General features: G+C 42.5%; 1 protein-coding gene across 1 annotated transcript; it reads right to left on the reverse strand.

The window, feature by feature from the left end:
- Positions 1-7: 7 nt before the first annotated feature.
- Positions 8-26,201, reverse strand: LOC310941178 (myosin-11-like). Its single transcript, XM_083906302.1, has 41 exons — positions 26,092-26,201; positions 21,940-22,304; positions 21,308-21,464; positions 17,975-18,002; positions 14,262-14,361; positions 11,870-11,962; positions 11,702-11,765; positions 11,069-11,167; positions 10,815-10,958; positions 10,632-10,727; positions 10,427-10,545; positions 10,117-10,269; positions 9,858-10,031; positions 9,560-9,733; positions 9,116-9,230; positions 8,774-8,967; positions 8,252-8,373; positions 8,096-8,165; positions 7,838-7,998; positions 7,585-7,693; positions 7,345-7,476; positions 7,050-7,256; positions 6,764-6,901; positions 6,517-6,640; positions 6,232-6,403; positions 5,891-6,103; positions 5,645-5,789; positions 5,341-5,547; positions 5,131-5,235; positions 4,887-5,039; positions 4,554-4,802; positions 4,172-4,384; positions 3,880-4,092; positions 3,615-3,776; positions 3,304-3,432; positions 3,134-3,222; positions 2,932-3,055; positions 2,639-2,847; positions 2,313-2,421; positions 1,825-1,997; positions 8-894 (listed from the first exon to the last, which is right to left on the reverse strand). Exons 2-41 carry the CDS (start codon positions 22,279-22,281, stop codon positions 765-767), a joined length of 5,910 nt encoding a protein of 1,969 aa, XP_083762428.1. The 5' UTR covers positions 22,282-22,304; positions 26,092-26,201; the 3' UTR covers positions 8-764.
- Between the last annotated feature and the right edge of the window lie 1,526 nt (positions 26,202-27,727).

Consider the following 27,727-nt stretch of genomic DNA (forward strand, 5'->3'; position numbering starts at 1 on the left):
AGTAAATCTGGATAAAGGTAAATGAGCGCTCCTAACTACTAATACTGACGCCTGGCTCATTATTTTATAGTAGATATTCTGCTATTTGTGAACTAAATTATCTAAACATATCTGGCCAGGGGAAAGGTGCACATATAACACGTTTTAATGGCTATATAATCTGTTCTTTGGGGATATAAGTGACAGCACCGACTGGATATAGAAGACTATAAATCCACTTCACCGGCGCTCTGAAACACTAACAGCAGTCACAGGCAACAAGACAACAGTCGCTGGTCATAGTCAACATCTAACATCTGTAGATTTACATCATTTTTTATCTCATATGCCTTTAAAATCTAAGGTCACTCGTCGTGGAGACCTGAGGTTTTTGCCCGGCAGCTTTGCGTGGTAATTAGAGGCACCTATTCTATTTTGTGTACAAAACCTTGCATAAGAAAGTATCAGTCGTTCAGTGCAGTACAAACACAGTGTCAAATAAAAAAAAATCTAAATTAAAAAAGGAAACCGCAAATCACACATCACCAGAGCCTCCAAAAGCAACTGCCATCGCTGATACTGAAGTCCTGATTGGTTTGTTAAAGAAAAAGGTGCTTAAAAAAAACACAGAAGACAGATCAGTACAATTCTGACAGGAAACGACAGGAAAAATATATATTTGTTTGACGTGATAGCGAAGAACTAGATAGAATATCAGACTTTTGAAGTCATTCTGAAGTGGCAGACTTAATTCTGATGATTGTTTTGTTTGTTTCGGACGTCCCTTACTCCACAGACTTTGTTCCATTGTAGTCGCTCTGAGAGTCGCCCTCCTCCTCTGAGGCGTCCTCCACCACCCTCCGGCCTCCACCCATACGCCTGGGAGCGCTGCTAAAGGACGGCTCGTTTCCGCGCCTACGACACCACAGACACACAGCATACATGTTGTCACAGTGAGCGAGCGGAGCTGGAATATACACGTTTTGTGTTGTTGTTGTTGTTGTTGTTGATGATGACAAAACCAGCTTTGTGTTGCACTCAAAGGAGCATTGATGAAATAGAGAACGTACAGGCTGTGCTTTGGTTACGGGGCCAAGCGCGCTGGTTATCTTTGGAACTCATTCAACTCCTGCCCTCAGGAAAAATGAGTATGGTTTATGGCAATTTAAACCAAGCACTGAGAAAAATGTGGCCACCAGGAAACAGATTTAATGGAAACCAAATGTGTAAATAGACTAGGCACTGAAAGATTATCTCTGAAAGATAACCTCTGGTATCCGAGGATGAGCCATATTTCTCTCAGTTGGCCTCGATGACAGAGATGAGAGCGTTAAGAGTGTGCACTGGCGAATGGAAAGTTATGTAAGCTATGATAGAGAATGGTGATGGGGTCACATTTGGGTGCAGAGGTACCTGCTGTGTTACTCCTTGGGTTCAGGGTTGCCTCTGGAATAGAGATGGACATGATTGTTTTTTGCTTGTGCTTAATGAGGCTAAAAATATACTTTACATCCATGGTTCTCAAACTGTGGCACACAGAGCGTCCTCTGGTGGTACTTGGAGAAAATCAGTGATCAGAGTGGAGCTGAGGAATTTTGTGTAAACAATGAAATGAATAAAAAAATTAGAGTGACCTTATCTCTCACTAACATCCTAATCTAACTTCACTTTACCAGTGTGTGAAGTATATGTTTAAATCTGCAGTGTCCAGTGTCTGTAGCTTCAGATGAATAAAAAAAAGAGAAAGATAAAACACTCCAGTTGTTCATCAAAACATAAAGAAATACAGAGATTGACAGAAAGTCACACAGGAAGGAAGACAAACTCCTTGGTGCTCTGTCCTACCTGAGTTTGCTCTTCAGAGAGTTGACCTCGCGGCCCATGGCGTCGTTCGCCTCCGTGGCTTCGTCCAGCTCGCGCTGCAGCTTCCTGCGCGCGGCTGTAGCGCGCTGAGACTCCTCCTCGGACTCCTCCAGCTGCCGCTTCAGCTGTTTCATGCGAGTGTTTGACTTTTCCGCCTGGCGAACAAATGGGTGGAAATGTCAAGGCTCACTTCTTATGCAGGGTTTCTCACTCCTGGTCCTGGGGAGCCACTGTCCTGCATGTTTTAGGTGTTTCCCTGCTCAAACACACCTGATTCAGATCATCAGTGAGCTCTGCTGAAGCGAGCCATTTATTTGAATCAGGTGTGCTGCAGCAGGGAAACACCTTCAACATGCAGGACAGTGGCTCCCCAGGACCAGGAGTGAAAAACAAATAAACGGCAAACACTAAATACACACTGACAGTCACATAATGAAACAACAAAACTGCTTCTTCTACAGTGAGCGTACCTGGTCCTTGTACTGCTCTGCCTGTTTCCTCTCGTCCTCCACCTGAATAATCAGGTCCTTCATCTTCTTGTCCTTCTGGCGCAAACTCTTGGCAGTGACCTGTTTATCCCTGAGAAAACCCAAGACAGAAGCAACCATGAACCATGAAATTTTGAAATAAAATGGTAATAAAGGAGCAGAAATGTATTTTATTTTGAAGTGCAAGCTTGTTTTATGAAGAACGACGTCCCTCTTGGTGCAATTCTGTGTAAATCTTACACACTGGGCCTTTAACTGATCCTTGAATACAGTTCACAGTAAGTACAACTGGTTTCCCTGTTCCCAACCTGTTCTCCTGCTCCAGCTGCTCCTCCAGTTGTGCCACTTTAGCCTCCAAGCCGGTGATGGAGGATTTGAACTTGGATTTGACCTGGTTCTCCATCTCCTGGAGCTTGGCCTTCAGCTCCTTGTTCTGGCGCTCCATCTGCTGCCGAGCGCTGTCGTTCTTCTGGGAGGTGGTGCGCTCCGTCTGCAGCTCGTTGGTCAGCTGATCCACCTGCGGATGGGGATACAATGCTGTTAGCATGACAGTGAGAAGGCAGTAAAGGAGGGATGGATGTGGCTGCAGCATTCCGGTCACCTGCTGTGAGCTCTTCCTCAGCCTGTCGTTGAGGATCTCCATGTTGCTCTGCTCCTCCTCCAGCTCCTCCTCCAGCTGGGAGATCTTTGCCTCCAAGCGGCGCTTCTCGTCTGCCAAGGCTGACCTAAACACAGCATTCACCGGTTTAAATCATGTCTGCATAAGTACGCGCAAAGGCAAAAAGAAAGGACTTGCTACCCACTTTCCAGAGGAGTTGCTGGCCAGCTCATCAGACAGCTCATCTCTTTCGGCTTCAGCCTGCTTCCTCGCCCGCTCTGCTGCAGCCAGGTCCTTCAGACCAAATTCATCACATCACAAATCTGCTCAACCAAACATGTTTGTGACTTGTTAGGAGTCAAACGTGTTACTTACTTCATGTAGCTGCATCAGCTCAGCCTCCAGACTCTTGGCCTTCTTCTCGCTCTCCTTTGCAGTGGCCAGCACCTCCTCCCTGGCAGCACGAGCATCCTCCAGCTCCCTCTGGAAGTCCTTCATCTGGCCCTGGAAGAGAAGCAGGAAAAGAGTCAGAGAGAAATGAGGAGGAGAGCAGAGACAATCAGCATAGTTGGAAGCTGTTACTACCCTAATTAAATACCTAGAAATACTGTATTGTATTATTGATATGCAGAATCCAAACTACTAGTTTTAGATAAACTGGCTTTATTCAATTCCTTTAATCTCACCTGTAACTTGCGGAGCTGCTTGATGGCCTCATCTCGTCCTTTGTTGGCCGACTCGATATGTCCCTCCAGATCTTTAATGTCCGTCTCCAGCTTCTTCTTGGCTGCTGTCGCAAGTGTCCTCTGCTTACGTTCGTCCTCCAGTTCTGTCTCCAGCTCACGGACCTGTGGTCAGTGAGGATCATCCACTCTTTGTGTGAGTACGATAATGATATTCTGTGAGAGTAGATTCAGATCATATCCACCAGGATGGGATGTTTTTATTCACCTGCTTGACAAGCTGCCTCTTCTTCTCTTCTCCCATCTCGTCGCGTCCCTGCAGGTCTCTCTCAAACTGGGCCTTCAGGGCCTGCATGTTGACCTCCAAACGGAGCTTGGCATCTTCAGCTGCCTGCAGCTCGTCCTCCAGCTCCTCCAGTTGAGTCTTCATCTCCTCCACCTGGGCATCCAGGCCACGCTTGGACTTCTCCAGCTCGTGGACCTGCCATCAAAGGTTCTTCCTTGAAATTAACTGGAATTAAACGGCGTGCCTTTCAGCGTGTGACTTCTTCTGCACTTACACTTTTCCCCACATCATCCTTGGAGCTGATCAGGTCCTCCATCTCCACCCTCAGCGCCTTGTTGGCTCTCTCCAGCTCCTCTCTGCCATCCTGGGCCTCTTCCAGAGCTCTCGCTAGTGACAGGGCTTTGGTCTCCTTCTCTCTGGCCTCAGCTTCAGCTCGGTCTCTCTCATCTGCATATTTGCTGGAGATACTCTTCTCCTCAGCCAGCATCTGGAGAACAAATAACACATATATATATGTATATGTACATTTATAATAATGTGACATCAGAAGCACCTCTTATACTAATTATATAATCACATTTGTAATCTATATTAATATTCTTTCCCGTTATATTTTAGTCTCAAGTTCACGCTATGGCGTGCATAATTGATCCGACCTGGTCAAACTTCTTCTGCTTCTTCTCCAGATTTGACACGTTCTGTCTCTGGTTGTCCAGGTCCATCAGCGTGTCCTCCAGCTCTTGCTGCAGGCGGTTTTTGGTCTTTTCCAACTTGTCGTACGCCGAGGCCTTCTCCTCAAACTGGGTGTTGGCCGACTCCAAATCTCTCTGCAGACGTTTCTTGCCCTCTTCAAGCAGCTCAATGTTCCCGGTCATCTCATCCATCTTCTTCTTGGCATCTGATAACTGTAGGAAGTAAGGTTACGGGTTACTATCTTTCCAACTGTTCACACTTCAAGGTCAAGTAATGACTCCTTTTTGACTGCTGACCTGGACGTTGAGGGTTGACACCACCCTCTCCACATTCCTCTTGGCCTCCACCTCCTCTTCAAGCTGCTCCTGCAAACTGTTCTTGTCGTCTTCGGCTTGTCTGAGCTTTGTGGAGAACTGCAGCTTCTGACGTGTCTCCTCAGCCAGCAACTCCTGTAGCAACACACCAGGTCAGTGTTTATATTTAAACTTATTGACAGCAAATATATTTAATGGGGATGAGTATATGTAAACTCCCACTTACCTGTGTGTCCTGGAGATGGGAGGTTACGCTTGCAATATCTTTGCTCAGTTTGATGTTCTTGCCTTCTGCTTCATTCAGTAGGTTTGTCACACTGTCCAGTTCAATCTGTAGCAAGGAGAACATGATGTTTCTTGGACATTTATATTGAGCACACACACATGGATGCATATGTGAATTTTTGCTGTCTTTGTACTGTGAGAACATATTTACAGTGATCTTGGAGCAGCGCTCTCCCAGCTCAGCCTTCTGCTTCTCGCTGTCGCTGAAGCGCGACTGCAGATCGGTCACTTGACCCTCCAGCTTCCTCCTCTTGTTCTCCCCGTCCTGTTTGGCCTGGGACAGTGAGCGCACCTCCATCGTCAATTCGGACATCTCCTTCTCCTGACCTTGTTTGGCCTTCTCCAGGTTTGACTTCACCTGAGCAGAGGAGAAAAAAGTAATGACACAGATAAAGGAAACAGAAACAAAGAAGCTAATTGACTTAGTTCTTCTGTATTAGATAAAGCAGGCCTACTCGTTTGGACTGCTCCAGCTGCTCTGTGAGTTCCTCCACTGCCTGGGTGTGTTTCTGTCTCATTTCGTGGACCTGGGCTTCATGGGTTCGGTTCTCCTCCTCAATGGCTCTCTTCAGCGACGTCACCTCCTGTTCACGTTTGGCTCTGCAGAAAAGATGTGAGAATTATGTGGATATAGTCAAACAAATCCACTTCTTACATATAACTTTATATTTGTATTAACTTCTAAGTATTGTATGGTTAACCTTAGTTCTTGCTGGGTGGCAGTCGTGTCCAAGGTGTCCTCCAGCTCAGACTTGAGGGCCTCCAGCTCCTCTCCAAGGTCCCGTTTGATCTTCTCTGCCTTGTTTCTGGCCGCCCGCTCAGAGTCAAGGTCCTCTTGCAGGTCAGAGATGTGTCCTTCCAGTTCCCTGATCTTCTTCAGAGCATTGTTCTTCTGGGCTGTCTCATCTTCTAACCTGAAAAAGAAAAAAAACAATAAAAAACAGTATTAAGTACTGAGAATAACTGAAGTCACAAACAGAACTACAAAGCTGTTGTTGTGTACTATGTCCTCAGAGAGGGGGAATTTTTTTTGTAATTGTACCTGGCCAAAGCATTCTGTAACTCCTCCTCCTTCTTGGCGAGCTGAGCTTTGAGGTCCGCAATCTGAGACTGGAGGTCGGCTATCTGCTCTTGCATGTCGTTCGATTCCGCCTCCAACTTCCGCTTGGCCTTGTCCAGCTCCTGGCGGCTCTTTTCTTCTTTCTTTAAACGGACTATTATAATGGAAGAAGGATAACAGTAGGTTATAGTTTGAGCACAGCTCTGCTTGTCACAGTGTGTGTTTGACAATGTTTAGTACTTGAGCGTGTATAAAGATTACACTCACCCTCTAATTCAGAGATCATGGACTCGTGTTTGTTCTTCAGTTTGGTGAGGTTCTTTGATTTTTCCTCCTCCTCAGCCAGATTGGTACTGAAATCTGCAATTCTCTCCTCCATCAGCTTCCGTTCCTGCAAAACACCAGAAAGTAGGTCATCTGTTCATCACTTTCACAGTCTTTTGACACAGAAATCAATGTTGTAATTTTCAGAATGACAATAAAGGACCCTTTGAACCTTAGAATCAGTATTTACCTTCAGCAGCTTGTTGTTGTGGTCCTCCATCACCAGGATGTCATCGTCCAGCTTTTTGATCTTTGACTCGCAGGTCACCTTCTCTAGCTGCAGCTTTTGCCGGGCGTCTTCCTCCTCTTCCAAATGTTCCTCCAATTCCTACAGGAAGAGAACTTGTGCTCGGTCACTGAACTTACATCAGATTGTCAGAGTATGTATAGCATATAAATGTCAAAATATAAGAAACTATATTAAAGTAGTAGTAGAATTAAGAAGAAAACAAAGGACAGGAAGCAGAGGTGTAGACCTGCATCTGCTGCTGCATTTTCTTCTTATCCACCAGCAGTGACTGAGAACGTTCTTCTTCTTCATCGAGCCTCGCCTCCATCTCATGAAGGATCTCTTCCAACTCCTGCTTCTTAGCACCGAGACGAACCCTCATCTCCTCCGCTTCAGCGTACAGCTCTGTTTCTGCCTGCAGCTGCTCCTGCAGCGCATTCCTCTCCTCCAACACCTGGAGCACACAGACATTACAATATTCTCTCTTCTTAAATGGCTGTGAGGTCCAGTGAATGCACAAATGTGAAGATGTCATTCTTTACCGTTGTGTGTTTCAAGCTGATCTCCTTCAGCTCAGACTCAACCTTTGTCGCGACTTCTTTGGCTCTCTGCAACTCGACCTCCTTCAGCCCCATCTCCTCCTCCTGTCGGGTCACTTGCAGCAAAGGCTTGACCTGTGGTACAAGAGAACATGCAACATCGTGTTTTCAAAATCCAAGTCCAGGAAAATGTATATGTGTTGCTTGTAGGTTATATGTGATCTTGATGAGTTAGCAGCGGACCTTTGTGAAGAGCCTCCACCACTGCCAGTTCCTGAGTTTGAGGTAGGCGGCGCAGTTCCTCTGGATCACTTTCATGGCTGTGAGCTGCTGCTGCCTCTTGGCGAATGCCCTTTACAAGGAAGTACAAGAAATCACACATAATATAATTGGAAAATAAACCTTCCTTTAGACCTGATATAGTGGAGTTTTGAGCTGTATAATACATAAGATTTTTGTCAAAGGGTGCAGTGTGAGTGAGGAAGCTCATTCATACTTTCTGGCCAGGAAGCCTCTAGCCTGGGCCTGGAAAGCAATGATGATCACGGTGATCTTCATATCTCGCTCCTCCTCCAACTGGGCCAACACTCCAGTACGGAAGAAGATCTTACTCTGTCCGATCCTGTACAGGTTGGGGTCCAGGTCCAGATGTTTGATCTATGACAGGAGACAGAAGTTCCATGGGTAAGACGAGACTCAGTTTAACTTAATATGTGTACATATATGGGGTCAACAAAGTCGAGTGTAAATTTACCATGATGCAGCAGGCTTGTTTGCCATCCATGAAACCTTTGGGAATAGCGCTAGCAGCCAAGATCTCATAACTGTGAGGAGAAAGAAAAATGTCTTTATTGCAATGTTATGAACTAGATTTAGAAAAAAGCTTAGTGAGCCATGAGATCCCACCCACCGCTGTCGGAACTCCTGGAAGACGATTCGGTTAGGAAATCCTTGTCGGCAGATCCTGATCCCCTCCAACACACCGTTGCACCTCAGCTGCTCCAGGACCAGATTGGCGTCCAGCTTTCCTGACTGAGAAGAGTATGAGTTTTACCATGCTTATTCAATTTAAGTTTACGGGATCTGGTGAGATCTCAGCCCGGCTAGCTCAGCTACCTCTTTTAAAAGGAATCAACTGGGCAGAAGGAGAAAGAGATTGGGTTTGTAACACAATGAGCCCCTGAGCAAAGGTACCCAATCTGCCACTGACAACATACACCAATATTTGAGGCGATGGTAGCTCAGTGGTAGAGGTGAAAGAGCGAGTTGTTGATTCCAGGCTCCACTAATCGTCCTTGGGCAACTTAACCCCAAGTTGCTTCGTAATTGGGCAAAACGGTCACGTAAAGCAGCTTTGAGCCAAAACTAGAAGATCATTGACCATAACTTTATATTCAACACCATCACTAGTGTTAATGTCACTTCTCTTTACCCTCTTCTCGTGGTTAGGGATGATGCATCTGACAAAGTTGGGCTGGGTGTTGTGCAGTGTTGTCATGAGTTTGGCCAGAGACTCCTTGTAGAGCTGTCCCACTGTGCGGAACATTCCCTTCTTGGTCTTTGAGCCGCTCGGCATCGAGGTGTCGGACATCTTGGCGAGCGTGTCAAGACCGACCACTCTGTCCGCTGAAAATATACAAAAGACATGTTTATGGAACTATAGATTAGTCTTCCAATTAACCTAATCTGCATGAATACCTTATTTAAAACATACATCTAAGCCACTGTAGGTGAGCTATATTTGACCAAACCAAAAAAAAGCCAAACATCTCACCATCTTTCCAGAGGTCTTGGACAAACTGACTGGAGGAGTTGTTCAGCAGCGATGTGACGTTGTCATTCAGAGGATCCATATTCTTCGTCAACCAGGAAGTGGCATTATAATCCACCTAAAGAAGACATCACGTGTTTTATGAGTTGTACAGTTTGCCTTGAAGGGCTTCACAGTCTGCACAGTCTAATCCTGAGAAAAATCCTCAGGATTACAAAAAACATCACATTTAAAAAGAAGATAAATCCCAGAAATGCAATTCTCCATATTCTCACGGAAGGTATATTTGTGTCTGTTGAAAATGAAGGAGTCATTCTATCTTTTAATGCGAAAATAAACACAAATGTGATTTTTAACAATACGTCAGCAATCAGCACAGAAATAGTAGCCTTTATTCATGTTACACAAATGACGAGTCAACACAAGAATAAGGGACTTTATACTCACTTTTCCAGCATAATGCAGAACAGAGAACTCCGTCTTGTCCTTGAGCTGTTTAGGTTTGGCAAATTTAATATGGTTCCCTTGTGTATTCATGAGTTTCTCCACAAAGGAGATGTCTGTGGCTTTGGGGAACCAGCACTCCTCATCCAGCAGGGCCAAGATGCCAGGGGGGTTATTCTACAACAGAAAACAACTGTTATTTATAAAAAATACATTATACCATATTACATAATATGCATAATTTGCTTAGATATATAAGTGAAGCAGGACTTTGTGTGATTAGTCTCTAAAGGCCACTCACTGGTCTCTCGATGAGCTCAATGCAAGGCTGCAGGTCAAGGCCAAAGTCGATGAAGTGCCACTCGATGCCCTCCCTCTGATACTCCTCCTGCTCCAGGATGAACATGGTGTGGTTGAAGAGCTGCTGTAGCTTCTCATTGGTGTAGTTGATGCACAGCTGCTCAAAGGAGTTATCCTGCAACATCGACAACAACAAACAAGAGCTTAAGGCACATACAAAAGCTATATGAACACGTTTTTTTGTGTTTTTTTGTCTTTACCTCAAAGATCTCAAAGCCGGCAATGTCGAGGATTCCCAGAAAGGAGGCTCCTTGACGCTTAGTCTTATCCAGGGCTTTGTTGACTCGGGACAGAATCCAGCGAAACAGCCGTTCAAACACAGCCTTAGCCAGAGCTTCAGTGGCAAAGTCAGCCTGACAAATTCATACACACAGAAACAGAAATATACCCGATTAAGTAGACTTTTCAGGTATCACTTCTAATTAGGTAAAGAAGGTAAGTATTTCTGCCAAGCCCAGAATTGGTTTCTTTGTTTTCATGGTTCACAATCCTCTAATTGTATAATATTACCTGTTCCTTGGTCTGTGCCTTCTGCACCACCTCTCGGCCCACTTTGATTCGAGGCGTGAGTATGGCGCGGGTAAAGTCTGTCACGTTGATTCCCTGCAGATGACACACCTTCTGAGCCGCTGGAGAGACAACAACAAAGAAATGCGTTGGTACTGAAATTATACGTTTTCTCTTTCTAATATAAGCGAGGTAAAAGGTGTCCAACCAGTGTTGTCTGGCATAGTGGCCTGCTCCTGGTTCCTCTCTTTCTTGAACTCAATGTTTCCCAGCTGCATCACCGTGGAGCAAACCTTGAGGATGTCTGAAACAGAGAGGTGTGAGAGTTCAGAGTGACAGGAGTGGTTTCTGACTCCACAAGCACAGATAAGACGAGATGTATCACTGGTACCGATTCTCTCCTCGTCACTGAAGCCCATGATGCTCATGGCCTCCATGGTCTCTTCATACATCTCGTCATCTTGCTGGCCAGTGATCTGGACGTGAGCCGCACTCAGGAAGCGATAATTACTGAATGGCTCCAGGAGAAGCTCCTCTGAGGATAAAACACCGAGTTACACAGGTGGTTATGTTTTTGTCAGCTTATACTTAAATGCCATGGTTTAATGTGACTGTGATGATATGCACTGTACTATTAGTTCTCACCTCGCAGTTTGTCTTGGGCTCCAGCAATCATGTAGTAGAATATGTGAAAAGCTCTCTCTGTCTTTGCCTGTCTGATACAGCGAGACTTCTCCAGCAGATCTGAGAACAGTCAGCTGTTAAAGAATACAAACTGTGTGTTTTGAGAGTCATGCTAAATAAACCACTGCTGTTCAGCCCCATAACGATCTGATCTGTCACCATCTCTCAGGGGGAAAAAAACAAAAACATGGTAAATTACCTATCAAAACATACATCTATCAGCTGCAATATTAAAACATCGCAACTGGTTTTACTGTTGTAGCAGATACATGCATTTTGCATTTCATAAAATCACATTATTGATGGAATAAAAATGGGTCACAGATATTTACTGTGTTTAAATGTTAGAGTTGATGTATTCCCTCGTTAAGATGATTTCTGAAATAATAAAACTGAATATTAATGGTCCACGAATGCAGCGACAACCACATCTAAATTTTAAGAAACAACAAACACCAGATGGGTTCAGATGTGGCACTAAATCAAAGCTTCAAAAACAACTTAAGTTTTCAATTAAAACTCAAAAACAAAGTCCAAAAACTGAGATAGAAATAAATGAACACATCAAAAACCACAAAATAATTGAAAGGATACATGTCTCAATATTAGCTCCAACAATGTAGCCAGTCACATCAAAGTTAATACGGATGAATTTTCCCTGTTAGAAGGATGAAGAATGATGTCACAGGGTGCAGAAATCACAACATACCAGTTAAACCACAACAACCAAGACATATCTTCATATACTGATGGCAAACTCACAAATCTAGAGGAGTTGTCATTTTTGATGGTCTTGGCATTTCCGAAGGCTTCCAGGATGGGATTGGCCTGCAGGAGCTGCTTCTCCAGCTCCCCCTAGTGATAAAAGCAATGACACACAGAAACATTACTTTTAGGTGGGGGTGCAGTGGATGGTGTTTGGTGGGTTAAAAGTGGACAGGATTTAGGGAAGTCTTTACCAGAATACCATCTCCAAAGACCAAGTAAATGATCAAAATAGCAGGTAAGGGACCTAATTAGCTCCTTAGTAATAAATGTATGGTTAGCTGTAACAGTATAATCACAGTGAGGTTATGCCGGGCCACACGAGGCATCACAGTAATGCTATCGTAACAAAACCTCTGAATAATCCTGACAGTCTTTTTGACTTTGTATAGAAGAACTAAGATTCACAAACAGGCTTGTGGAGATGTGATTTTCTTCCATCATGACTGCAGAGCCTGTAAATCAGGTGGGTGGAAGTGGGCGACGGTCAGTAACTGAGGCAGACAGTCCGTCGCTGAGCGTTGAGCTAATCCACCTGATCAAAGGGGTTTGTGTCAGCCTGGCAACAAGGTCAGGTGCTGCTGCAGACCTCTACCTTACCTCGTCTATAACTTTAAAAACACTCCCTGCAGCTATCACTGTCAACGAGCTAAAGCCACGAGGGGGAGGCCAGAAAAGTGCAACTCTGAGATTTAATGAGATCAAAGATGAGGCAGAAATAAGCCCTCGGGGCTCAGATTATTTCTTTTTTTGGTTAGTAACTTTTTGGCGTATATTGTGTGAAATTGATCTATGTAAATAGTGTATATATTACTGTTTTGTCTCTTTGTCAAACGCATAGTTACACAAACTGTTCTGCTTTATCATATCATATCATATCATATTGTGATTTAATTTGGCAATGTGAGACGACAACAATGAAGAATGGTAATGGATTATTGTGTCTTTTGAAAGACGTGTCAAACAAAGCCCGGTCTGTAATCAACAAAGATTTGTTTGATAAGATATATAACACATTTAAATGCTGTTATGTTTGAAGTATGACTAATGTATATATTATTCAGGACAGGCATCTCCCTTGGCCTCTCTTTTTCCCAACACAATTTGTCAAAAAATGTTTAGGGTTTTAAGTTTTTTCAAAGATTATGGTGAAACCAGAAAGATACAGACCAGATGATGAGGTGCAGTTCAGGGTTGGCAAAGCAGAGAGAGGGTTGTCCTTTTGTTATTTAAGCCACTGGAAAAAGAAAGGGAAGAACAGAGACAAGACAAACGGAGCACTGAAGAAAGAAAATAAAGGAACAGCAAGAGGAGCGGAGCGGAGTGGCTTCTTTTCAGATTCTGTTTTCAAAGTCAAAGCAGTGCCTGAGGAGGAGAGAGAACGTAAGAGCAGAGGAAAAGAGATCAAGCCAGTGCTATTTTTGGTCAGGCGAGGTCACTGGGAACCTTGAGGTCATTTAGAGGTGAGGGTAAAATAAAAAAAGAAAGCAAAATAACCTATAAAATAATTCTTCTAGTACCAAACCAACACCACAAACCAACAACATCTAGTCAAGAGGCGTCCGCACGCCCTCTGAGCTCGTTTTCAGCCATCAAGAAACAACAAACTCTCTTTTAGAAATACCACACCGTGCAAACAACAAGGTCCAATAAACGTCACAACACAACACAACACAGTCAGTGCCCCCCGTCAGGGCTACTGGGCAGGTGGGAGGATGAGGAGAAGAACGGGGGAGGGAGGGGGGGTTTTGGTGTTTGAGGGACCACAACAGGAGATGGGCATGCTCACACTGTGCTCGTTGATCTGTGAGAGACGCTGTCACTGCCAGGGAGGCTTCAGCCGCGTCTCCACTGGCAGTGAAAGGGTGTTCGTAAGAGGACAGACGCCCCAAAATAAACGCGGTAAACCTGTTCGGGAGTATGCAACTCATTTTACAGCATTTCACAGGTTTGAAAATAAAGTGATTGCGAGTCAGTTCTATGATGGTCATGCAGTCTAAATCAGTTCTGGTTGGGTCAAGATACAGGAATGAAAACATTTATGGCAAACATCTTGAATTTAACAGGGATCCTGACCTTTGTTCTAAGACAAAAATCATTACAAATGTTTTTTGAGGGGGAGTCATTAAGTGATATCATCTTCATGCATTTTTCTGACCTAATGAAGGAACACACACACAAACACCACACGAAAACACACGCGAGGCATTCCCCTTTACTCACGTAGGCAAACTGTGCTCCTGATTGTTGCTATTTGGAGGGAAATGGCAATATACAGGATTAAACTGGGCAGATACTGTATATATATATATATCCAAGAGTGAGGGAACTGGTTTAGCACATCCTAACTTTGAACACAAACACGGGGACAGTTCACACGGACACTTACAGCACTGCTGTCCTTTTTGCCTTTGTGTGAGGAGGCCACGACAGCCAGATACTGGATGACCTTCTTGGTGTTCTCTGTCTTCCCAGCACCAGACTCCCCACTAGAGAAGGGGAGAAGAAAACAATGAAAAGAGGATGAAAAGGAGAGACAGTGGAAGGGAAGAATGAGAATATTATCAGAAGTGACAGGTTTCTCTGTTCGCAGTTCAACAAGCCGGCTTAACTGAATGGGAATCATGTGCAGCAGAGATAACACCTGACACATAGCATTGTGTTATTATTCACCATGTACACTACTCACTGACCTTATGATCATCTCCTACATATTATAGGATGTCTTACTTACCATACATTTCTTTTTGAATTGTTTCAATTATTGCTGTCATGTAATATTTAAGGGATCACATGACGGGATAGTGGTTAGCGCTGTTGCATGACCTGGTCAGAACAAGGGTCTTTCTGCACGTTTTCTCCATGAATGTGTGTGTTGGGGGGATTCCTCCCACAGTCCAATAACATGCAGAGGTTAATTGTACACGCTAAAAATGACTTTGGCTCCAGGAAGTCCTGCAGTTTTTTTTTTGTTTTAAAGATTTTACTTCTTTATGATGATGAGAACAAGAGATTGAGGAAATAGGGTGTATATAATATGCTAAAGCCATCAGATTTGTAATAAGACCAGGCTCCTAATGGACGATACCAGCTGCCAGTCATCAATAAGTGTCCACTCATATAATAATGCAATGCTTTAATATCTATTTTCCTCTAAATGGAATATAATCTACCAAGCTGACATCATGTTATATTGAATAAGACAATTAGACTATATTCCCATATATATTTTTGCCCCCTAGTGGCCAACTTCTACTTCTAGCCTCCTTCTAATTTATATATGGTCTATGTTCTCATCTCTTAATGTAAAATGCTATTTCTCTCCTTTTAAAGATTTCTTGGGTCATTTCCTGCCTCATCTTTATAGTAGCCTTTGTAAAGTGAGACAGCTAAAGTTTAGGTCGAAGTGTTTCCAACTGTTTCCAGTACGCTGAGCCATAAACATTAATATTTACCACACACACATGACAGTAATCAGTAACAACAACAATGGAAATATTGATTTAGTCCTTTAAACTCATCACCTCATCGCCTCCTGTCGTGGTTCGTCAGTGTTAACGCAGCCCGGGAGACAATGACGACATTTACGAGATCATTGTTCAGAGTTATATACGCGACACGTGAACCTGACACTCGTCGAGACATCTGAAAGAGTTTTAACTCAAACATTTCCAAACAGAAGCCAGAACACGAGGGCCTTTCTTTCCAGGAAAACGATCACAGACACTTTGGACGAGACAGAACGTTGAATGATACCAGAGCTGTCGGAGTGCAGTGAGCAGACACATCCTCAGACCAGGCTCCATAAAAGGAATGGGATGTTCTTTCTGTTAGGGCTTGGCAGCTCTGAGAGGAATCTAATTACTCCATCCAGTTCACGTCTGGTATGGATGCACGACATTCAGAGCCCTACTGTAGGCAACAGAATACAGTTAATCCCTCAGATCTTCTATCAAGTGCTCCTTGGCTATTATGACTTTGCTTCTGTTTTTGGACAAAAATGCTAATATAATTTATTTAATAATAACAAATCATTTCACAACGCGTGGCTCCAAGTTGTGTTTCCCACACATCCAGTGATGCATCACAAGGACAAAGCTATAGAAGAGACATTAAGACACATTCAAGCACTCATCAGACAATGCATCGGCTCTCTTCAGCGACATCCTGCCTCATCATGACCCAAAAATATATTAATTCAATCAAAGTCCAGTTTTTCACACACGCAAGCAATGAAAAGTAGAAAAAGGAAACTGGTGACCCTTGCTGGGATGAAATGTCAACATGTCGAGAATGGATCTAAGTAGGCTCCCAGTTATTTCCCATGGGACGTCTGAGGACTATGGTCACTGCTAGAATCACACGAATAAACTCTATCTTAGCCAATTAGTTCATTTGCAGTACTGTCACACTAGGAAGCTTTGTTTAGAGCTTCTTTTAGAAACACTTAAACATAAACAAATCAAGAAATACTCATGCTGAGGTACCTGCCTATATTCCAGGGGGATGGAATCATTATTAGCTGATTAATTCTGTAATTTCTGTGATAACATAAGGACTTAAAATGTGTGTTTTACTGTTTTCCTATGCTCTAGCTGTGCCTGGAATACATACTATAATTTACACCAATCATGTTCCATAGTGCCAGGTTATTAAAACAGCCTTGGCATCACCTTGAGCAACGTTGATTGCTGATCCACACGATCCAGTTCAGCTTTAAAATGTCTTGTAAGGACTCGCTCAGTCTATGTACTCCTATAACAACACATTAGCAAATATTTAACCTAAAGGTCACACGATGAAGATGCAAGGTCCCTGTGATGAACTGCTGTAAAAACAATACTGACAATGTCCACAACACACACCCACATACACACACGCACAGGGGGGGCGAATGTCATACATGACATTCCATGTATCGCACCAGAAACATTTCTGCCTTATAAGGACCCAGAGTCCTGCTGAGGCTGAGTCTGGCTATAACAGAGCTCTTAAAGAGAGTTTGGATTAACTCAACTGCATCACAGCTCTACCAGGTCATGAAACGAAGCTCGGTAAATAAAGTTTAGTCACTACAGTCAGCTACACAGTACATGTTCTTTAAACATCTGTTGTGTTAATTATCACACACACACACACAGGGATAAATACTGCCATTTATAACATTGTAAGGTTTAAGCCTTATTACCATGAGAAAATGTATTTTGTGATCAAAGACTTTTCTAAAAATAGGACATATTAGAATAAAAAGAGTCTTACAGAGGAAGAGCCCTTCCTCTCATTTCCTTTTTATCAACTCAAAGTGACCTTCATTATCCTCCTTTCACTGTTGTTTATCAGCTATCTTTTTAATGTTTTTGTATTCAAATTGTACTTGTGTAGGGTCAAGTCCTGTTTGTCTTTATATGGCATTAAGTCTGTGTTGGATTATGGTGATGTGATATATATATTTACAGGCTTACATGCTCTCTAGGGTTCTATAAATAAACATCGATTGATTGATTGGAACCAGGGTTTTTGTTGAACATACTGTAACTCAGTGGAAAGACGCAGTAATGCACAGCCTACAAGGTCAAACTGGGGTTCAGACTAGTTCAAAGATCGGCCTAGTATTGCCTGACAGAAGAAGGCCATTTGTCAAAGTTCTGAAGAATAAGCTTGAAACAAACAAACAATCACAACGGAGCCCAAACATTCGGGAGAGCTAATCTGGATCTCCCATCAGGATGCAGGGCAAACTTCCTGACTGAGAGTCTGTGAGGAAAGCGAGGCCGCGGCCCAAGGGAGCGCTGTGAAAGCATGAACACATTCAAGCTGGACATTTAAACACAACAACACAACTACACAGCGCAAAAACACGACAAAACCAACGCAAACCGCTCACCAACGTCCTCACTGTTAAACAGTGATTTATTTCTTGCCATTACAAATTGGGAAAACCAGTGGTGTATCTGATTAGTTTACCTCTGTGTACATACAAGCATTATGTAACTGTTCTTTCACATGAGCAAAATGCGCGCACACACACACACACAGCCTTCGAACATGAATGAGACAGTCCAGGGTGATGGATGTTTTTGGATGTATTAGATGTTCACTTACGTGCAGAGAATGGACTGGTCCTCGCGATCTGTGGAAGACAAAGACATGTTGCCATGTTAGAAGACTTTGTGTGCATATACAGTCTGTAAGTAAGAGTCACAACTGTTTACAAAAGCATAGACATAAGGAGGTAATCCAAAGAAATCTGCAATAACTTAAGTACAATACATGTTTTTCCCCCTCTTTGTGTTTGGCTGAGGATATATCGTACGTACAGGAATTCAAAACAGCACATTAAACCCTATTAAGATGAAAAAAAGATCACTGTGATGTAAGTCTTAAGACACCAGCTGGGACTCAGTTCAAAGTTAATTTGCAAAAGCTCCCCAGTGCCTAAAGAAACACAAAAACCTCCACAACCTTTTGATTTCTAACCATAGAAAAATCAATCCTGAATGTGCTGAGCAATGACTCATTATATTGTCTCCAAAAATACTCCTGAGAGAAAAAAAGTCCATGTACGGCTATTTTGTAACTGTATCCTGGGCTGCTGAGCACTGCTGAATGAAAAGACGACTTTGCAGCAGTGCAGTAAATGACATCTTAAAGCCTGCGCTGCTGCACACATGATCCAGTGTGAGAATAAGACGGAACACAGAGTGGAAAAAGACACAACACAAACACATCTTCATCTTAATATAGTGAGGCATTGTAAAGTGTGCACAGACATTCGCACAGCTATCCTTTTAAGGACACTGCAATGACTCCTTTTCATTTGGACAGCCTAAACAAAGAGTTATCCCTAACCCTAACCTTAGGACAACAGGTCACAAGGTCAATGTGAAATTGCCCTTGAAATTCACATGACGAAGGCTTTTAATGCTCCCTTAAAATAGGTATTAATCGTCTGCAAGCTGCAGCTGGGCATCCTTTGTAGACACAATTTGTGCCCCCTCCTTCCTTCTACAGATGCCTGAGCAGCAGGTTGAGTGCTACACTTTACTGACAAGCTTACACACAAATCATAGAGCAGTTTGTATATAAAAGTAGAAACAGGCAGATGAAATAGTCGCTGCTGCTGGACCTCCCTAAACGTTACTATTCATGGACCAGATAGTGACATTTCAATGTATTTTAGCTCCCTATTTGTCCTTTAAACTGTTATGGTTATGAAGTTGGCATTACATTTGATTCTAAGTGGTCTTAAATCGTGCAGAGGAGAACTCTTGCTGAATGATAATTGACAAAAATGCCATGGTAGGGATCCAAAATGCTCCCAAAGTATATTTCATACACTGGGAGAGAACCGTCGCTTGCTGCTTGGGTGTTTGACATTTTTATCTCAGGGACATCAAAGGGTGAAGGGGACGAAATCTCAGGCAAGACTGCATGGAAAACGCCTCTAAGTTATCTGGACTTGCACAACTTCCACTCAAACGGGGGAACTGTTCATTCAGCGTCACTGTGTGTAAAACACGCCGCATCATTAATCACTCAAGGCTTCATGGGAAATCCCTCTAATGCATCAACAATAACAGTTCCCAGGCCAGCCACATTTATATTGGTCTTATTGTGATTTTGATTTAGCGATTAATTGTGCAGCTAAATGACTGTGCGGTCACTGTTTGTGCTGCTGCTCCCTTTGCTGTACTCGCACAGCAGCTTGAATCCGATTGGGTGGTCCGTGAGGTAAAATGCCAGCTGTCATTTCATATATCATGAACCGCAGAAAACGCCTTGTCTTGTTTAGTCCCAAATAAAAACACACTCTTGTCTTGTGCACACAGTGTCCCGGGTTGAAAACAAGTGTGTGGATTTTCTTATTAACAGAGCCTGGTCTTGAAGTTGCAGCTGACGATGTGACGGAGAAGAGCAATCCAAACAGCCTTGCAAACACCACTCCATATCCTGGCTCTTCGTGTTTACTTATGACCCCGTATTTACACAAAATTGCTGTGGTTATAAAAATACAGTAATTTCCTGTGTCTCAGCCAAGTGAAATCCTCCAAATGTACACATTTTATGGACAGCTGCTTTCCTTAAGTGAGAATCACAGACGTAAACCACTAAAATCCAAAGGTATGCATTTGTTTTCTTTTCGCATAATTTGGTCATGTCGCAGAGCTGCCAGATCAGATGCTGCTAATCAGATTCTTTTGTATTAGTATTCTAGTGTATTCAAAAAAAAAAAAAAAAAAAAACAGGAGGTGACAATATTAGTAGTATTTTGATTATAGATTTTTGATTGATGCATCGTTATGCCTTTAAAAGCTTCAGCTTAACCATTGTTAGTTTGGCTGGTATTTACAGCATCCTCAGTCTGTTCTAAATCTCTCTCTCTCTGCAGCCATAGCATGGCACTTTTTCTTGAGCCCGACTTCCTAACAATTACTTCAAGTTTTGTCCAAACATCCTGTTTCATTGGAAAATAGTTTAAATCCCTTTTATTTTAACCTAAGCAAAACTCTTATATAAATTGACTAAACGGAAAATAAAAAAGAGCTGGATGATTTAAATGGGAAGGGGGCTGGCGTTGCTACAACAGGAAATGTTTCACTGGCCTCCACCCAGCTCTTAATCCAGATGTCAACTCCTCTGAGAGGACATCCTCACGTCAACATTGAGTCCAGTGGGCATGACCCCTTGGACGCACAAGAAACAGATTCTATGGGAAAGCGGCCGCTCTGAAGTCGCACCACTGCAGGGTTAGCTGAGCACCATTTACTATAAGCACGACTATCGCCACCTCCATGAGACACTGACTCCAAAGCTGTCCGTAAAAAAGTCCTCTTTCATATTTTTATCAACATTTCCACGCTTACACAAGTCACATTTATGGACAAACACACTTCTGCATCTGAAACTGACAACACTGAGCAATTTGTAGTTTTTATCAACCACTCAGTGAACAAAGCTGTGAGCTGTCATCACCGAGAGAGGAAAGCTCCACTTTTGACAGCTGATACCACAGCTCACAACCAAACATTTCAACTCGACACTAATCACTCGAAAAACCTTTGACGGCTCAAATACTTTGCATTATTATGTATGAGGCACAACAGTCTGCATGTTTCCATGCAATGTTAAGTCAAAGCTTGTCCCAGCAGACAAGCATTAGCAGGGAATCCATATATTGAATGAAGTATGTCCAAGTATATCCTGATTTTACTGCAGCTAGAGTTCTATACAAGCTCTTGTGTAGCTTTGTCATGTCAGGTTGATTCATTAATTTTATCTGATGGTTTCCTGTAGCTTATTACAGCAAGTAATGGGTTAGACAAACACTCACAGCCACTTAGTGACCAAAATAAAGAAGTGCATAATGTTGACGATTCATTTTCTTGTCCACGTCACGTCACACAAGGGAACCTGAGAACAGTTAAAAAGTCCTACCTTGCATCATGTTTCTGTAGGCGTTGTCAGTGATGGAGTAGATATGAGGGGGCACTTCATGTCTTTTCTTTCCTTTGTACATGTCAATGATCTTCTCGGAGTAGATGGGCAGCATTTTATAGGGGTTCACCACCACGCAGAACAGGCCAGAGTACGTCTGAGGAAAAGAGATTACGAGAACGAAGAAGAGTAATACAGGTTGAAATGTCGTTAAAATCCACTCATGTTAGAACATGAATTAGTATTTATAGGAATAATTCCGTTCAGGAAAAGGGAAAAACTGATTTTAGCCACTTAAAAACTTCAACACGCTGGAAACTGAAGCTTGGAGAACCACTCACTCTCCTGCACCAAAGACCATTGAGAAAATCACAATTTTTAGCTTGAGTGATCACAGGAGTTGTTTGTCTACTGCTGCCGTATTTGGTAACTTTGCATAACCTAAATTCATTTGAATGAAGGATTCCAAACAGTGAAGTTATAAGATAACACATTTGAACTCACTGATGGCGATAAAACTGAACTATCCCTAGTATAAGTATAATAACTATTTCAGAATTAGGCCCTAGATCCATCTGTGTAGTTAATGTTTCAATTCAGTGAGTGTTGTCATGCTGTTGGTGTAAACTCACATAAATAAGGCCAGAGAAGTATCTCTCGCGGATGTTGTGCAGCACTGAGGCCTCGTTCAAGCAGGTGAGTTCCGCCATGTCCTCCACCTTGCTGAACTTGGGAGGGTTCATCTTCTGGATGTCGTCCTTGTTGACGGTCAGTTTCTTGGCGCTGTCGGCCAGCTCCACAAGCACCTCGTCACCGCGCTCCTCCTTGATGCTCGCTGCCTCGAAGCCATGCTTCTCCGACGGGATCCACACCAGCTTCTTGGCCGACCAGTCGGCCTGTGCCATGGGGCTGTTCAGGAGGTCTTTGTCAACATAGAGGAATTTCTCATCCTCACTCGGGGCCTTCTTGGACATCTTGGTTTAAGGTGGAGGGCCAACTGTTGAAGGGAACAAAAGAGGTGGATGAGTGACCATGAAAGGGAGTAAGAAGGGAGTAAGGATGTAATGAAGGAGGTAAATGGGAACAAAGTAAGGCAGGAAGAATCGCCACAGTGTAATATGCAGTTGTACAATACTACTAATGGACAATGGAAATGTCACAATTTAAACTTTATTATATGCGTAAAAAATATTTTCCTTTAGATTAAAAGACAACAACTTGTGCACACAGAATATGATAATTAAAAGATATGTGTGCAGTGACAATTGAAGTGCAGCAAAACTATCTTGCAACTGCAATATTTGGCAGAAACAAATACACTTAGATTAACTTCCCCAAGATATTTAGCCGTAAACATGGCAGCAAATGATGACTCTCCCTAGTTAGAGGAGACACATGCTCCAAAACATTTCTCCTGCATCTGGTTTCGCCTCGAAGAGTTAATGTGTTTCATCCACTGGGGAGTCCCAGAGTGCACTTCTTCTCACAGACCTCCACCCCCTCTCAACCCCACACTTTTTCACACACTCTACCAGGGAAACACACAAACAAATCGCTCCCTCAATTAGATCGAAATACTGAGCCTGGTAAATTGATATATAGCTAAACTAGGAACAAAGATGTCAGCCACTCCACCTGCAGCATCTGCAGAATCCACACACCTCTAATGTCCAATGTCGTTCTACTCAATCGTTAAAACGATGCTTAATTGACGACATCCATTCCCCCCACATCTTCCTCTCCCTGCGTGTGTGTGCAGGGAGGCTTAGTCTCGTGCTGTGATGACCATATATGGACCCCTCGTCTGGAGCAGGACTCTTTTCTGTAGACCTAAACAGCGAGGCAAGAGAACTTCCAAACAAAGCCCATATAGGGAATAGTATGTCTCTTGTTGGCTTTGTCGTTTACTTCGATATGATAACAGTGAGGCAGAGGGACTGAGGCGGCCCAGAGCTTTAACAGTCATGCTTCACACTGGCTCATGGTGGCATTCATTTTTAAAGCCGTTGGCCAAAATAGGAACAAGTGTCTGGGACTTTGAGGGATAAGCACAGATATTAGAAATACAGCAGCATGGCAGCACCATGTCCCACACACTATGTCCCTCAGCAACTCAGTCTAATAAAACTATAAAAATGTTATGAGGTGTATCTGCCTCTGAACTGCTGAGTCTCCACCGTCCTGGCACACACTTTAATAGAGTGGGAAATATGTAAAAAAGCCACTGAGCCTCCTGAGAAACTCTAAAAGTGCACCCAAAGGACCGGCCAAACCAAACCCCCACAGAAACTACCAGAGGACCCGGAAACAGAAGCTTGTCGTTTTTGCCAAAAAACTGCAAAGCTGGTGCTGCTGGAGTCCAGCGAAACAAGCATTCCAGGGAGGGAACGAGGAAGGGACCAGCTGATACTTTGATGGCCAGATTATGACAGCAGATAAAAGCAAACTTTTCCTGACACGCCCCTCCCTGTTAGAATAAGTGCTGCTAGTCGAGGTCCTCTTCATCATCCCCCTTTAACTTTGACCCCCGTGTCAACACAGGCTTGTACTCTGGTGTCTGAAAGGGGGTTGACAGGAAAAGAAGATAAGTCATATACTGGAAATTTCAGGTGGCGTTGGTGGGTGGTGAGGTGGTCACAGGCATCACACTAAAAAGATTAATTCTGAGTCACAACACAGGAACACACACTCACTGACCTGCTTCTTTTAGAGCAGTATTTACCTATGTTAAGCTACACCAGCATTACTTTTCAGATCATTATTATATGATGTAGTAAAACTGAGTACAACACTTAGGAGGTCTACAGGATAAAGGACAACAACATGGAAGTGGATGGACATGTCACTTTGGAGACAACACGATGACCTGCAGGGCCTCATTTCCTTTCCGAGCTGTTTCACATAATTATTCCTCCTGTTCTTCATTTTGTTAATAACCATGGCACATATCGAGTTTCATGCCCCATGAGATTATTAGGACCAGAGCATTAAAATAATCAAATCATGCTGACTAAAATAGACTTATGACAACACTTTGATTCGTCCCATATTGGGAATGGTTGTGCTCAGAAAACATGCCAGCAACTGCACTGTGTGCCTGTGCAGTCAAGCCAGAGTTTAGTCTTTAAGACTTTTTGTGTTTTGCCATCCGTTTATGGTGCGATGAGCAATCATGGATCATTTATCAACTGGAAAGGTCAGTGTCAAGTTAAATGAGACTAATACACGAGTATCCAATGTGCACAAGCAAAAATATTAATATAACGTACACTATTAGGTACACCTGTTAACCTGCAGCCAATCACATAATGGGACACTTTGTAAAGAACACATTATATGTAAAGGTGAGCGTGTATACACTGTAAAATGTAACACAGATACTGTCATATCTGACTCTGTAAACTGTAGCAGCATAACTAGTGTATTTTTCTTGTAATGTGTGTCAACCACTTCTCACTTTAGCCACAATGGTCACCACAGTTGATGGACATGTCTTTTTATATGACCATATATGGAAAACAGGAAACTCCCAGAGCTCCACTGCCGGTTTCTCTGCAGATATCCAAAACCTCACTTGAACTTCCCTTTACTTCTTTTACTACTGTACAACTGCAGTGTGTGTCCACAATACAGTCATTAATAGAGCGTATAAACAGTGCATTACCTAGTGCACTTTAATACATATATAAAAGCATATAGTTTACATTCTAATATGTTATTCCTTATTCTGTGTAAAGCTGTTGCAGTATGTTGTACTGTTGATACCTACTTTAATGCTTTATCTATACATTTTTTGTTACGTTTACAACGTAGAATACTATGCAAAAGTCTAAGACCACCATTAGTTTTGTTGTTTTAGCAATGCTAATGATCATACAGTATAATTACGTATCAAGCACTTTATTGGAAAAATAGCATGACCCTGGACGTCTCTTAAATGTGGAGTAAAAGCATAATTAATGTTATTTGTAAAACCTGGGTTTGACCTACTGCTGTATATTTGGAATGTCAAACAAATAATGTGCTGTGGAAACGGTCTGTTATGCTAGGTGTATTCATGACATTCATAAATTAGCATGTTTATACGTGTACATAGCAGTTCGAATGCTTTTTGCCTAGTACAAGTACAATATATTGTGTATTTCATCTTTTTTAATAGCGTGCTGTACATAAAAAGCGAGAATTAGCATAATTATTTAGCCAAACAACACGTATTCTACACAGTAAGAGCCAAAATGTCGTCGTCGTACCCCAAGGTAACCCTAAAAAGCCAGGTGTATTCATGATATGCATTAATTAGCATGTATGTACGTGTACATGAATGTCCGAATGCTTTTTGCCAAGTACAATTACAATATATTGTGTATTTCATCTTTTTCAATAGCGTGCTATACATAAAAAGCGAGGATTGGCATCATTATTTAGCAAAAAAACACGTATTCTACACAGTAAGAGCCAAAATGTCGCCGTCGTCCCCCAAGGTAACCCTAAAAAGTGACGCAGTTAACAATATGAACTTCTCAACTAAGCTCTAGAACTTTCTAAATAACACAGACAAATAATTAATATTCGTTGTTTTGTTTACCTTATACATTATTACTGTTCTCGTGTATAAATTTAACAAAGAAAAAGGAGGTACAGTCACAAACCGTCCTGGTCCTCAGACGGACGGAGTAAAAGTGAACACCAGGGATGACAAGTGCACCACAGCATCAGCGCACTTCCAGAAAACCCGCAGAGTAACAACAACAACAACAACAACAACAACACAGACATATACTTACATCCTGTGAAGAAATGTGACTTTCAGGGGAAAACTTTGGAAAGTTTGGCTTTGGAGCGGCCGACGTCGACGAGGTGTACTCCAAAAACGAACAGTCCAAATGACCCCCCGTCCACTTGACAGCCGTACCATTTAAACTGCACACTGGGCGCCGGGGTGGAGCTGCACCAGCGGGCCCTCCCTCCTCCTCCTCCAGCATCTGGAGCCAGTGAGCATGCGCAGTGATGAGAGAGAGGACTGATAAAAAAAAACACAGGAACATGAATAAAGGTACATAAATTATAATGATTTAGCAGTTCCTGAAATTGACAGACCAACCTGTTAGAACAGGTGTACCTAATAAAGTGGCCAGTGAGTGTGTCATTATATATGACTTTAACAGACAGTTTTATATGAGCCACATGGTAAAAAATGCACTTTATTATTACTACTTTACTATATTAGTAAGAGTATACAGTTCATTTTAAAGGTTTACGCACATGTTCTTGTTTATACCACCGTGCTGACAGACATCAGAGTGTCCTGACTACTTAAATGTGATCACTAAGACCTGTGCTAAAGCATGTCAGCGTGACACTGGCCGAGTCAGCGCGTACAAGACGTCCTTACTGTGACAGACCAGAAATAATATTCTCTGCAAAGGTCTGGATGATTAATGATAAATAGTCTCTATTTATATTATATATATATAACTGTTATATACAGTTCTGCAATCACACCCATTCACTCACACTTCCATGTTATTAAGTGTCTGTTGCTGCATCCCCAGACGAATTAAAGCAGAGTAAAAAAAAACACATGCATCAGTTTAAGAGAACATCCAAAATACACATTTTAAATAAATATAAGGATGAAGAACAGCAGTTTAATCCAGGACGGTAATGAAAATGTGTTTAAAACCAGACATATTCTTGTATCCTGGAGTTATGCATGTGTAAAATACATAAATACTTGGTGATGGGTAGATGAGGCGTAAATGTAAATGTGTTTTGAGTTACTTATTACATGTTTCTCCTTCGAAAGTAGTAGTATTACTTCACCTTATTTTGTTTAGTAATGTATTATTATTATTTTAACCCTTTAAGGTACGAGGTATTATTATGGCTCCTTGTCATACATTATGAGCATCTATACTATAGGGGTGTCAAACTCATTTTCACTGAGGGCCTCATCAGCATAATGGTTACCCTCAAAGGGCCAGATGTAACTGTCATACAGAATAAATGTAGCTAAATGTAACCAAATATAATGTAAAATAAAGGTAACATATTTAGCGACATATTGCTAAATAACTGTCTGTATTTATTACTTGTTCAATTTCACTCGTCGCATGAGGCATATACAATGACACGCTGCGATTTAGTGGCGGTGCCGTCACTTTGCGGGTAACGCAAATCGCCATGCATTGTGGGAAATGTAGTTTATGGTCAACACATGCCTTAAAGCAGCATAGACCTATTTTAACACAGATTTTTTAAGACCAATTAATCACTCGCGGGGCCACATAAAATGACACGGCGGGCCACATCTGGCCCCCGGGCCTTGAGTTTGACACATGTGATGTATAGTGACGTGCTCTGGATCACTTGGTTTACACAACATCTCAGGTAAAAAAAAAAAAAATTGGCTTAAAAAAT

The sequence above is a fragment of the Microchirus variegatus genome, assembly GCF_963457635.1.
Source record: "Microchirus variegatus genome assembly, chromosome: 19".
NCBI lineage: Eukaryota > Metazoa > Chordata > Actinopteri > Pleuronectiformes > Soleidae > Microchirus > Microchirus variegatus.